At 36.2% G+C, this 14,631-nt stretch overlaps 1 protein-coding gene across 5 annotated transcripts in view; it reads left to right on the top strand.

Moving 5' to 3' along the window:
• The window catches only part of eml5 (EMAP like 5), a 92,807-nt gene that overhangs the window by 21,369 nt on the left and 56,807 nt on the right, over window positions 1-14,631 (top strand). For all 5 annotated transcript variants that reach the window (XM_067367090.1, XM_067367086.1, XM_067367089.1 and 2 more), the window contains exons 2-4: window positions 8,928-9,087; window positions 12,465-12,563; window positions 13,745-13,813. In XM_067367090.1, the coding sequence (XP_067223191.1) occupies window positions 8,928-9,087; window positions 12,465-12,563; window positions 13,745-13,813 (328 nt within the window). The remainder of the gene's footprint in view (window positions 1-8,927; window positions 9,088-12,464; window positions 12,564-13,744; window positions 13,814-14,631) is intronic.

The following is a 14,631-nucleotide window of genomic DNA, read 5'->3' as shown; positions in this document are numbered from 1 at the left end:
TCTTTCAAATGGAAACATGACTTCACAATTGGAATTTGCATTAATCAGGGTCCCAGACTGAGTAGTTTACACCTTTCAGGGACAGAAGTGCATTTGCATGAAAGACCCTGTGAAGGTGGTCACACCCACTACAGAGGGCAAAATAACTCTAAAATCTTTAAACCTTTATTACCTTCTGGTTTACTTCTGTGGGAATGAGACCTTTGTACCAGTCGCACTGAGACATTTCAAATGATACCAAACATTTATAATGTTGTATGCTAAATGTTCACATTAAACCATATAGATTTTGGGTGAATTTCAGGTCATCTCTGCATGTAGAGAGAAGAAATGGGGGAAGAGGCGGTGAAGTAAAGGAAATGTAGATTAAGGCAATACTGAAGTGTGATTGACTCAATGTGATTGCGTCTCAAATGGGGATGCTAATTTGCAAGAGAGAGTTCGAATGTTAATTTCCTTTGTTTTCTCAACAAGTAGCCCTTTCTCAGTCCAGACAGTCCGGCATTAGTCTTACAACTACGTCCTACGCCTTCCCTATTCAACTTACGAAAAAAGCATAACTGATGTTGCAAATAGGTTTTTTATTTTACTCTTATGACAGTGCTAATGCTTTTATTTCGAAAGTCATAATTTGAATTTTATAGCTTTAACAAAGTACTTGTAGCCCTGGATGAGAATTACTGGTGTAGAAAGAGGGAACAGGTATAAGAGAAAGGAGATTCTGGGAGCAAGAGAGACCGATTAATAAAGGCAGACAAGGCAGACACACAGCGATGTTCATGAGCGGTACAGCTCCCTGAGGGGTTTTAATGTAGTCACTCCTCCTCAGTGCCAAGCAGAATCACCCTGGCAGGCTTAAAAAGCTTCATCTGAAGGCTCAGACTGTGAGAGCTGGAAACTCTTGCTGAATATAAACACACACCGTCAAGAGCAGGAGACAGGCATCAGAACTCCCTCTAGAACAGGGAGGCGTTTTGACAGATAGTCAATGGTAAATTGTTGGTGAAATTGTGTCTCTTGGACAATTCAAGAGCCTAGATGAGTGTGGTTTCAAACACTGCAAAGGAAATCTTTTTTTCATTGAACTCCAAACAGACGTTCCCTCACATAGTCTACTGGGTTTACAAAAACAGCCTCATTTCATCATTTCATCCACTCCAATTCATCCTCTTCTTTTCAAAGTTTCAAACAGTCTTGGGGAGAAGCTAAACAAGTTGCTACTGTTGGAAAGTAGCAACAGTAGCGCATGTTTTCATAATGGTCTAGCTTTTCCAGTAGCTCTTATTTCCAACAAGGAATGGCATAACATGACAAAATGCTACATTTATGGCACATTTTGCATATGCAAGGATCATAAGCTGATCCTGTCAGACAAGGAATGTTTTAAATACTGATAAATAACCTTCTGCCATCTCAAACTAAATTAATAGAGAGTAATACATTATTGTGACCATTTCTAACAAAAAAGGCAGCTACTTTACCAGTTATGTCAAAATTATGTCTTTCTATCATTAGTATTCAAGAGTCTACAATATGTAATTGTAGAAAAAGTAGAAAAGAAGTTGAGTTGTGAAATGGACTCTTACTACTACATGAATTTTAATTTATATTTTTATAGTGTGAATGGAAAAACCAATACACATTTTATCATGGCCAAGTTTTTGGTGAAAAATCGGTGTAAAAATGTCTGAATGTACGAATATTAAGAGATACACATACACCTAAATATTAATACACCATCACTATCGATAATGACACCATTATCAATACTTTTAATAGTTATAATTAATAATTTGTAAGTTATAAATAATTTGATTAATAATTAATACTAATTAATCCCTCCATCTTCTTGGTCTCACTTGGCAATAGCAGTGCTAATGAGACAGGCTGGGGGCAAACACATACTTACAAAGCAGTTGTGAAGGCTAAACAGACCTCGCTGTAATCCATAGGGTTGAGCTGACCCTGTCTTTGTGTTTAGAAACAGATTCAACAGACCGTCTACACCAATCTGACTCACTGAGGGTGGAGGAATGATGAAATGCACTCACTGATTGTGCTGCTTATTTGAATGCACCCATAAAAACTGTGCTGGATACAAATTGGTGAGAAAATGGCAAAATTTGCCATCTTGCGGTTGCGGATCGTTTCAAAGTTCCAGGTTGTGAAAGATGCAGTAGACCATGTTCTAGTATATTTGTCTGAATATATGCCTGGTTATAATTGTCTACTTTGTCATTTGACCATCAAGTAACTATGTACACTAAGGGTTTTGACAACTTTTGGCAAGGAACCCATGGGTCCCACTTTCTAAAATAGCATTTATAAAAAAGTTGTCTTGAAACGTAAGTTGCATTAATTAAATATTTCCTATTGTAATGTATATCCAAGTGAAACGGCTTCTCAAATGAGAAAAAAATGTAAGACAGGTCTTGATTTTGTTCATCAGAGAAGAGGCATTGTTGCTAGAGGGAAGGGAAGTTAATGTTTTTGATTTAAGATTACAAGGGCACGGGAATTTAAAAAAAAGAATTATGTGCACAGAGAAATAATTTATTATAAGATTTTATCTGTTAAAACTAGTTCTTTCAACAGCGTAAAATAATCACATTTGAAGGGGACCTTATGGTTATCCCTTTTTACAAGATGTAAAATTAATCTTAGTGTCCCCAGAATGTTTCTCTGAATTTTCAGCTCAAAATACAAAGTTTTTGGTGAAAAATCTGTGTAAAAATGTCTAAATGTAGGAATATTAAGAGATACACATACACCTAAATATTTATAGACCATCACTATCAATAATGACACCATTATCAATACTTTTAATAGTTATAATTAATAATTTGTAAGTTATAAATAATTTGATTAATAATTATAAACGGTCTTCCCCTGCAATGTGGACACTATTGCAGATTATTAAAATACATACTATTTGCAATATTATGTGAACTTACAATAAAGAGGACAGTTACAAAACTAATATTTATGTAATGTTCCTCTTGATTCCCCCTGCAGTTCATGAATAAATTGGTAACACTTTACAATACGGTTCATTTGTTAAACATTAGTTAATGGATTAACTATCATGAACTAACCATGAGCAATACATTTGTTACTGTATTTACTAATCTTCGTTAGTGTTAGTTAATGAGAATACAGTTGTTCATTCTTTTTTCATGTTAGTTCACAGTGCATTAACTAATGTTAACAAGCTTTTAATAATGTATTAGTAAATGTTGAAATTAACATTAACAAAGATTAATAAATGCTGTATAAGTGCAGTTCATTATTAGTTCATGTTAACTAATGTAGTTAACTAATGTTAACTAATGAACCGTATTGTAAAGTGTTACCAAAAAATCTACTAAACCAATCCAAGACTGATAGGGAACAAGCACTTTTGTTATGCTGTTATGTTCTTTTCCAACAGCCCAATGGTTTACGGAGTCAGTGTACAGTTAAAGGCCATCAACACAGCATGTTTTGCATTTAAAAACATGAGAGGCACGGTAGTGGAATGAAAAAAAAAAAAAAACTCATGGACTGCCAGGTTCATGGTTTTGATCAGTGTGTCTCCCTGTCATGATTTGATCTGGTTTAATTTGTTCCCTCAGCTACCGAGTCCGTTTATCTGTTCTGTTAATTATCTCATTAATTCTCCTTGTTATTTAAGCCCTGTGTTTCCTGAGTTGATGGTTCAGTGTCATCAGTTGTTTGTTGTGTTTACTCCTTCATTTCCTGGTGTTTTCTGAGTTGGATTATTGAATTTAAGATGGTTTCCTCTAGTTCCTTGTCTAAGACGGTTCACTCTAGTTCCTTGTCTTTGGGAATACTACTACAAAGTGTGACAGAACACTGAACCAAGACAGAAGGTTTTTGTCCCATTGACCCAGCTGTCCATCTTCTCTGCTTGGAGCAGGGAGAATGTCCTCAAGAAGACCACACTTTATCGATCTAGCATGCCAAACTTGCTACACTCTAAAAAAAATTCTGGGATAAAAACAACCCATGTTGGTTTAAAAATGGACAAACCCAGTGATGGGGTTGTTTTTAACCCAGCAGTTGGGTTAAATATTTGCCCAACATGCTGGGCAGTTTTATAAATGGTTATTGTTTAATTATTATTCATTAAACTTATTAATAAATGTTATTTTATTAAACATTAATAAATGTTAATTTCCAACATATTTTGGGTTAATTTAAGCTAACAATATAGTAATTTTTAAACAATAGTTGAGTTAAATAAAACTGCCCAGCAGGTTGGGCAAACATTTAACCCAACCCGCTGAGTTTGTCCATTTTCAACCCAACTTGGGTTGTTTTTAACCCAGCATTTTTTAGAGTGTACATGGACCTCTCGCTCTGTGTCTTTTTCCACACCAGCCTGAGCTAAGTCTAAGGGTGCTTTCACATTAGCACTTTTGGTGCTTACCCAGGTTCGACTGACGTCAGAGTTCGGTACGTTTGGATGATGTGAACACTGTCTTCTGAACTCGGGTGCGCACCCTTGAACCGTTTTAGTCCGCTTAAAAAGGGTGGTCTGAGGTTACCGTTCAAGTGAACTCTGGTACGGTTCGCTTCTGATATGAATGTAAACACACCAAATTGCAGAAGTGAACCGCTATTAATGCCGTATTAAAATATGTGTTTGTGTGTGTGTTTCACTCACTTTCCCGATGAGCGTGACTGATGTGCTGCAAGCAGAGAGCTGTAGTGTAGCCTTTTTCTTTTCTGCTCGCCTTCAGCGTTCTTCATACAAAACCAACGGTTCAAAAACAAAATAAAAGTGAAGAGAGCAACGTTATGCATTTTGCCGCCTTCTCCTGCATTGTCATTACTAAGCAACGGAGTAAACAGCTGCTGGTTTGATGACGCAAACGAACCGCGGGTCGGACCCAAATAATATAATTTGAACAGTCCAGTGGGGGCAGGGGGAGGGTGGAGCAATTGAACTCGGGTTCAGTCCAAGCAATCAAACCAGGTGTGAAGGCACCCAAAGACACGCTGTCCATCTTCCGTAGTGTGGGTGCTGGTGAACAACAATTCGACATTCACCATTAGCATGGCGAAGGACTACACAAGTCCCACTCCAGACCCAGAGCCCAGCCGTTCTTCACCCGAGGATTCACTAGAGCCCACCACAGACTGTGGTATTCAGCCTGCCGCAGTGTACGACCCTGAGCCTGCAAGCCTGCTGAGCCTTATACTGATAATTATGAAAAAGAGTGTATATGTGCGTGACGGAAAGAGAGAGAGAGACCACAGTAAAGCTGGACAGATGTTACGCAACATTTGGATGCCTCTGGGATTTCTAAGGCATGTAAAGGCAAGCCTGAATGAATTTAGTGGACTAGTGTGATGGTGAGATTGAAAAATGCTCCATGAACAGTGATGACCTGATTTTTCCACCTCACGTCTATATCATTTGTGCACCAGGGCATTATTATGGATAATGCTACATGCTGTGGGATAAAAATAAAAGCTTATTTCAGAATACAGAATAGAAATGGATGTTGACAACATTTATATCTAAAGCACACAAAGCATGTTTCTTGGTTTGACGGACTTTATCTGAGCTTCGGTTTCATGAGTCTTAGGTTGCAGAAGACTGCATCGTCTTCAGATTATCTCTTCATGGGTATCTGATAACTAAAAGTCTTTTTCTCACATTCACTCGTGACTATTATAAATGATAACCAGAAAAAGTTAATCTTATTATAGCTCTCCACAATGTCCTTTTTTATTAAATCAGGTATCTGTATAAATCAAGGCCACATTTCGAACGGGACCATTTCACCAAATATTTAATGATGGATTTCTGGAATGTGTAACATTGGCAGAATGGCCAGTTAGGGAATTTTGGCCAGTGCACTGTGGTCTTTCCTGTTGTAAATACTTAACGTGTTCTTGTGTTACTGTAGGGCAGTGTTTCTCAAACTTTTTCTGCCATTCCCCACTTTGGAGGTAGGGAAGGGTTCCGAGCCCCACCTGTCCCCAGTCGCCCCAACAAAATGTTAATAAACTAGGCTTTAAGTTTAATACATTTAAAATGTATTCATTTATTTTATTAACATTACATTTTAAAACATTACATCAAATAACAGCATTAAAAACTTTATTTATTATACTTATATAAATTATAAATTTAATATTATTTGAGGGTTTTATTGTTTCCATGGCAACGCGTCATGCTTGTCACGTCACACACCGCAGCCACAATAAACACTGTATGACAGATGTAACACTTTTATTTCGTTTCTCCTTTTTTTTCAAAATATTCACAAACTATCTGATATTCTGATTCTCAAATATGTATAAGTGAGTGTGTTTTGTCGTTTAAAAACGTTAATAAATGATCTTGATCTAAGTTATAACGTGAGATGGGCGCCGTCATGTTTGTTTGCGCAGTTGTTCAGCGAGCCCTGTCAGTCGGATTTATAGCATGTGAATTCATCAATTTCTCCCGAAATCCATGTTAGCAAGTGGCCGGTGATCTGGGAGAAAATAGAGTAAACTTTATAGTTACTTATACTATGTGTGTCTGATATGAATAAAACACGTAGGCAAATTATATTTGAATTGATTGTTACTGCTGCTTCCATAGACATCAGTATGTACTTTACAAACTCTAAATGTATGGTTTTACTAGTTCTTATTTAAATGGCTGACACCTAAAATAAACATTATGTTGTTAAAAACACTGCATAGTTGTGACAAATGACAAGACCTGCTGAACGGGTCTGTCTCTGGCTCACCGCTAGCCAAAGCACGAAAGCACAGTTTGAATCTGGCATATAAGTGACGTTATTGAACGTTATAAATCCCATATGTGGGACAGGACTCAAAAGGTTAAAAGAGATGGGCACAAAAATTATCAAATTTTCTCTCGTTTCCTCTCGTTCCTCTCGCGCCCCACCTGTCATGTCTCTATTCCCCACCAACTGTTGTTTTGACAGGATAGAAGCCCTATGAAAATTGGCTGCTGTAGTGCCTCTTGTGGCAATGGTGAAAATTGTCAATTCAAATTGACTTGAGTATTGCCTGATTACCAGATTACTGAGGGGCCTGTTGGTTACAAGGCTTATTTTCATTTTTATTAATATGTTTTTAAGAAATAGTATAATATGATTACAAAACAGAATCAAGGAGAGGTTGCTAAACTAAAATGTAAATTATTTGATTTAAATAAATTATTATTTCAAATCTTTTTAATGAATATAATATGTAAAATAAATAACATAAAATTACTCTAGTTATATGAATTATTTTTAATTACAGCAATGTTGTACAATGTTATGCTATATTTAAAATTGATATATATATTTACAATATCGGCTTTATATTGGCCATCGGTCCTCCTTGTAAGGGCCAGTTTATATGTCACCGCCATTAAGATTCCGACAACTCTTTTGGTCTTTATTTTAAAAAAAAAAATCCCTGAAAGTTTGAAATATAATTAGAAGAGTTTGCAAGAGCATGATTAGAAACACATTGAAGTTTTAAAGGTGCCCTCAAATCAGAATTTGAATTTACCTCGGCATAGTTGAATAACAAGAGTTCAGTACATGGAAAAGACATACAGTGAGTCTCAAACCCCATTGTTTCCTCCTCCTTATGTAAATCTCATTTGTTTAAAAGACTTCCGGAAAACACTCGGATCTCAACATAACACCGACTGTTACGTAACAGTCAGGATCATTAATATGTATGACCCCAATATTTGCATAATGCCTGCCCATTTGACGCATTAGACAAGGAAAGGCAGTATTAACGGCTGGATCTGTGCACAGACAAGGTAAGCAAGCAAGAACAACAGCGAAAAATGGCAGATGGAGCAATAATAACTGACATGATCCATGATATCATGATATTTTTAGTGATATTTGTAAATTGTCTTTCTAAATGTTTCGTTAGCATGTTGCTAATGTACTGTTAAATGTGGTTAAAGTTACCATCGTTTCTTACTGTATTCACGGAGACAAGAGCCGTCGCTATTTTCATTTTTAAATACTTGCAGTCTGTATAATGCATAAACACAACTTCATTCTTTATAAATCTCTCCAACAGTGTGTAATGTTAGCTTTAGCCACAGAGCATAGCCTCAAACAGACTCACACAGAATCAAACGTAACCATCTAAATAAATACTCACAGGAATCGATGCATGCATACAGCATGCATGACGAACATCTCGTAAAGATCCATTTGAGGGTTATATTAGCTGTGTGAACTTTGTAAATGCGTTGTAATATAGTCGACAGCTCGTGTGGCAGAGGAAGCGCATTCCTTAAAGGGGCCGTGCTGAAAAAATCAGTGCATAGTTAATGATGCCCCAAAATAGGCAGTTAAAAAAAATAATTTAAAAAAATCTATGGGGTATTTTGAACTGAAACTTCACAGACACATTCAGGGGACACCTAGGACTTATATTACATCTTGTAAAAAAACAATCTAGGGCACCTTTAAAAGCGGACTAGTGAGTATGAGTTTACCTGTTTATCATGATGACGTCTCAGCAACCTCTGTAGTCCCATTTACCCCCTTTTTAGCAACCACTTTTTTTTTTTTTAAGTAAAAGCTTTTAAATAAAAATAACACTGATGAATTTTATGTCGTAGAATATAAAATGAAAATATCTTGAGCTTGTGTTAACCACAGACCTCATTTTAGGCATTCAAAAAATCTATAAAAAAAAATGCTAAATCGTTGCTGTTTTGGCCTACAAAAATGTCATCCCTGCAGCCCTCTATTAGTTCAAGTATTTGCATAGAATATGTTTCAGGCAATATTGTTCAAATGGTAATTAACTGATATGTTTGAAAAAGTGTATGCATTCACATACACTTATGAATTTGTTTTGCCAGGCAAATATTGGCTTGTTAATTAGACTTTAAATGTCCTAACTTCATTATTTTTCTCTTTCCACAGTTTAGCCCTTCATCCAGAGAGAGTTCTGGTGGCCACAGGACAGGTTGGAAAGGAGCCTTATATCTGTGTGTGGGACTCGTACACTGTGCAGACAGTTTCCATCCTGAAAGACATGCACACACACGGTATCGCTTGTCTCGCCTTCGATCTTGATGGACAGGTGAGTGTTGTGAGCAATAACTTACTGCAATAAGAAAGATTTCACTTCTTTACCAAGGAGTTGACACTGTTAACAACTCATAAGATTAATCTCTCAGTATGAGGTGCTGTAAGGTGCTGTGAGGTTTATTATTAGTTGTTGAAGTCAGACCTGTGAACACACCAACGGTGTGACTCCAGCAGTGTGACAGTATGTGTGAGACTGTATAACTGCGTGTCTTGTCGAGCTGCTGGTTCCCTAGTTTTATTCCTTATTGAATGTGACATTGCATTGTGAGGTTTGACAATGGCTAGAAGCTAATGGCTTTAGAAACTTCCATCATATGCTAAAATGTTCTTGCTGCACTTTCTGGATGGCTACAGTTCAACATTGTTCAATAAAACTGCTTCCCATTAATTTTCAGCGTTTTAGCAAAACTATTGATGCTGCACTTAGTAAGAACTGCCCCATATAGACCAATTCAAGCAGTGTTTTATAGCTCATTTTACTATAGTTAGTTACAGACCTAAAATCTGATTGGTTGAACAGTATTCCAAGAGTGAAAGAGTCAACAGCACTGAGACTTTCACTGTTTATATCTGTATTTGCACATTCCAGAAACAAAATCATTCACTGAATCGATTCAAAAATGCTAATATATTTAGGAACAAAACAAGTGACTGTCTTTATATCATTAAATTATTGACTCAATTAGTTCAAAAACATTGGTTAATTCAGGAAGTAATTCAGGAAGTGACTGTCTTTATGGGTGAGTCATTGAATTATTCACTCAATTAGTTCAAAAACACTGGTTAATTCAGGAATGAATTAAGTGACTGTCTTTAAGGCTGAGTCATTGAATCATTCACTCAATCAGTTCATTCAAAATGCTGGTTTATTCAGGAATGAAACAAGAGACTGTCTTTATGAATGAGTCCCTGAATCATTTACTTAACCGAAACACTGAAACATTCAGGAACAAAATACTTGCAACAATTCTGCGGTTGCTTTGTTGAAAGAGAAAAAGCTAATTATTTTCTTGTTTCTTGTTATTATCATAAGACAAAAATATATTACTATAGTTATTGTAGTATATTGTAAATTATATTTTTTGACAACACCATTTTATAGAAACCATATAGTTAGAACCCATATAGTTAAAGATTATTAAAGACTGTTATTAATATCCATAAGTTTTCATCTGCATCCCAATTAAAACGCAGCCTACTGTCAAGCCTACTTAAAACTGTAGCCTACTGTCAAATGTTCATTTTTATAAGAAAAAAAGTTATATTTTTAGTAATTGCACTTACTTTTTAAATACAATAGTAATATTATTGTTAAAATTAGTTTCTGGCAAGTAAGTGTGATATTGATTTAATAGCAGCAGGGAGTACAGGGAGCTCAGCCAGCCTGATTTGATCCAAAACACAAATATAATATTGTGCAATGTAGACGGCTGGCAGTGTAATACTTTCAGTGTATAAATGTGATATATTGAAGTCTTAACATTGCACAATAAAAGACCAGAATAAATGAGAGTTTCGTTACAGTGTCAATTTATCAAAAGCACTCCACATCACTGGAAGAGATGAAAGAGTGATGGAATTAAACTTTTTTTTACCTCTGAGACTGACATTTCACATTTCTTAGCTCACTCTTACTTTAACTGAGAGAATTGACCCCTCACCACCCCCCAGCGGAGCTGAGAAAGTGATTTGCAGAGTTTCAGCAGGAAATTGGCCTCATCATTTATTTCACACCGATGGATGAACTGGCAAAGAGATGAGCGGCAAAATGCAGTCTCAAAGACCCGGGGTGTCTAAAGCAACACTTTTCTTCTCCAATTCATCAAAGGTTTGGCATCCCATAATTGACTGAAGGCACTCCGTTTTAGCCTAAGCCAGCATAGTGCAATCTTAGAAGAAAACTTGTGCATCAGGTTTGATGGGACGGAGGTGGAAAACAACATACTCACATCAAAGGTGCGCTGAACTAATGAGGTCCCATCAGCAAACAACATTCTGGAAGATTACACAGGATTTGTGCACCGTTTGAGAGAAAAATCCAGTTATCTGAAGTTTCTGGCAATTTAGTTCAAGTAGTTACTGTAGTAGGAAGTATATTAGATGGTAATAGATTCATATATGTGTCATAAGTTTAACTATATTAGCGTCCACACCAACATACAACATAGAAAAAATAGCTTTAAATGCTTGAGCTCTTTAAAGTCAGGCGGATTCTGATTAGCCAAGTTTTTATTGTTCATCGGCAGGAAAAAAACATGAAAGTGAGGTTAACGATATTGTTCCTCTGTGCCATTATCATTATAGCCAGTGTTGGGGTAACACATTACAAGTAACTTGTTACATAATCAGATTACTTTTTTCAAGTAACGAGCAAAGTTATGTATTACTTTTAAATTTACAAAAAAATATCTGAGTAACTTTTTCAAATAAATAACGTAAGTTACTTTGTTTTCAAATTTCTTGACTGACAGCTCCCCTTTGCCCATGTTGAGAGAAATCAGGAGTAAGGGCAGAAGTGTTGCGTGTGCTGTGTGAACATAATAGTATTGTTACTAACATAATAGTAAATGAATAAAAACAGTGAAATGCAAATTCTCAATATTATGTAAACATGCAATATTTAAATATGTTAAATAATACAAATATACTTTATGTATTTAATGTCATTTAAAACTCACTTGTCACTGCTGACCTAATTAACCCAATTAGTTAATTTTGTAAAATTAGTAAATTTAGGGAGTAATGCAATATTGTTCATTTTAAACTAACTTTCCTAGACTCTGGTTAGAGCTGTGATGTGGGCTTCGTTATTCTCATTAAATTACAACGATTATTAATACTTTGTAGTTAGTTATCGTTATAGTTATCACACTTGGTGTGAATGAGCTTTAAGACATTTTAGGCTAACAGAGCTTATATTTTATCACCAGGTGAACTAAGAAACTCTTTCAAAACCAGCCCTAAATCTGGCCACAAGCACATTTTTGCAATTGCTTAATAAATGGTTTACAGCAGGCGTAGCCAACCTTGCTATAAGCTGTCTACACTGAATGTGACAAGATGACCGTTGGACTACGTCAGAAATAGAACGGTAAATCCGTTTACTGTCGGGAATTTGTCATGTCGCGTCACGCCGCATCCAGTGTAGACAATATCAGGGATTATAATGGTTTCTACTGTCTTTTGATGTGTTGCGTTGCGCCGCTCACATCCGGTGTAGGACACGGTGTTAGATGTCATGACCCCTTTAAGTAATCCTTTGGTTAGTTGGTTCAAGTGTGTTTGATTAGAGTTGGTGTCTTGTATCATATTGATTTTGCCAACTTATTACAGTTATCATATTATTTCTTTTCTGTCTTGTCTTTATAGTGTTTGGTATCTGTGGGCTTGGACTCTAAAAACACAATCTGTGTGTGGGACTGGAGACGGGGGAAAGTTTTGGCTGCTGCTCCTGGTCATACAGACCGGGTAAGAACTCAAACACACACACATCATTAGACACAGTAGACAGGCAGTGTAACGTTTCTTTTGTCTTCTCATTATCTAGTGGGCTTTCTTCAATAATTTAGTTACATTCAGGCTACACTCAGTAAGTCTAACGTCAATCATATGTTACAAAAACAAAGCAGACTGCCATAGGCATGTTAGCAATGAATAAGTTCTTGGACTCAAGGAGACAGCATCTGGGAATGCACTGAAATCAAGTGTATAGTGTCACGATAGTCAAGCTCACATCAGCTGATGCTTAGCTAATGCATGTCTACTTATAGGAATACGATGCCTATCACAGCATTCCTAGTTGCCATTTTAGTTATCCTTCAGCTCCTTTCATTGTGTTGCTTAGGAGCTAATTACCATCCACCATCCTCAGCTCCTCCTTTTCTTCACAACAGTCAGGATTTAGCTTCCTAATGTAATTTCCTAATGTCATCAAGAACATTATTACAGATATCATTAATGTTGTTTCGGTTTTGTTCATGGGGGGTGATATTGCTGCACTCCCTGCTTTTATCCATGCAAGGCTATTGAAAATCCAAACTGTATGCTAATTGTCATTATCTTTGACGGAAGTGGTCCTGACAGAATTAATTTCATTTTACATAAATTAACACTGCAACAAATTATGGTACATACTCGGGGCCAAAACACATTTGCACATGCTGTATTTTCCTTTCTGATTTCTCTAACTCTGTAACTCACAAATAGTTAAAACAGATTAAATAGTTCTTCACTATAAAATTCCATAAGTAATTTCTGCATAATCTCCTGAGAACTTATTTTCTGCTCAACCAGCCTCTGGTTATCCTGCATGTGTGTTGTAACCAAGAGTCTCGCTGCCTTTTCTTTGAGCCCCAATATTCAGAGTTGAAGCTATGTCAGTTACACAAAAAATCAGGGCAGAATCTTATAGGTACTGATCATAATAAGTCACACGATCCTTCAGAATAGTTGTGTATATACCATCAATTATACTTAATTTGCACTAGTGCTAAACAAGCACAACCTTATAACTCTAACCATCATGTTAAAATTACGATTTACAAACCTGCAAGTAGGAATTTCAAGGACTTGAAGGCAGCATATACTTTACTGGGTTCTGAAAATACCTACTAATATAATACATCATACTTTACTTTTTCTTTTTTAAGATATTTGACATTTCATGGGACCTGTATCAGCAAAGCAAGCTAGTGAGCTGCGGAGTCAAGCATATCAAGGTACTGCTATTCTCTTTTTGCATTCTCTGTTTTCCTATTCTCCTTTTTCCTATTCTTGTTTTGGCTTCAGAAATGTTTGTATTGAAATACTTTTGTACTTGTGAAAGTCAATGTGAATTGCTGTTGGCAGCCCACTGTAGTTTCATAATATCTTTCTGAGTGAAAGAGGATATTCAGTGAGATATGCATACCAGAATGGAGATGACTTTGCTAAAACAACGCCATTTGCCAGTAGCTATTTGGAATGGATATTAGATAATGTTAAGCAATAGCCTTCGTTTCAGAGGAAGAGCGAGTTATTACAGAGCATTTGATTAATGTTTAAACATCTTTCTTTGGAGTTACAGTATTTGCTCCAATTAATTATTTACAATACAACCAGGAATGTGTATTAAGAGTAAATGGTCAATTTTGACTTCATCTTCAGAAAGCACTCAGATTTCATCAAAAACATAATTTGCATTCTGAAGATGAACAAAAGTTTTATGGGTTTGAAACGACATGAGGGTGAGAAATGAATGACAGAATTTTCATTTATGGGTGAACTAAACCTTTAAAGCAGAACTAGGTCAAACAGTGAGTCATTGAAATGTACCTCTTCATTTCTGCAGCCTCAGTTCTGGAAAAAAAACAAAAAAACATGAGCATCCCTTTAGAAGTGTTAGTGGAGGAAGGGGATTAGGACTCAAAAAAACTTTTCCAGCTCAGCTTGATGAAAGCAATTATGGAATTCTTTTTCAGCTACCTTTCAATTGTTGATTCATACTATTGAAGTACAGTGCTACTGATCTAATTACAATCTCTTCATCTCACAATCT

Source organism: Chanodichthys erythropterus, chromosome 18 (assembly GCF_024489055.1).
Source record: "Chanodichthys erythropterus isolate Z2021 chromosome 18, ASM2448905v1, whole genome shotgun sequence".
In the NCBI taxonomy this organism is placed as follows: Eukaryota; Metazoa; Chordata; class Actinopteri; order Cypriniformes; family Xenocyprididae; genus Chanodichthys; species Chanodichthys erythropterus.
This window is presented reverse-complemented; position numbering and strand designations above follow the sequence as displayed.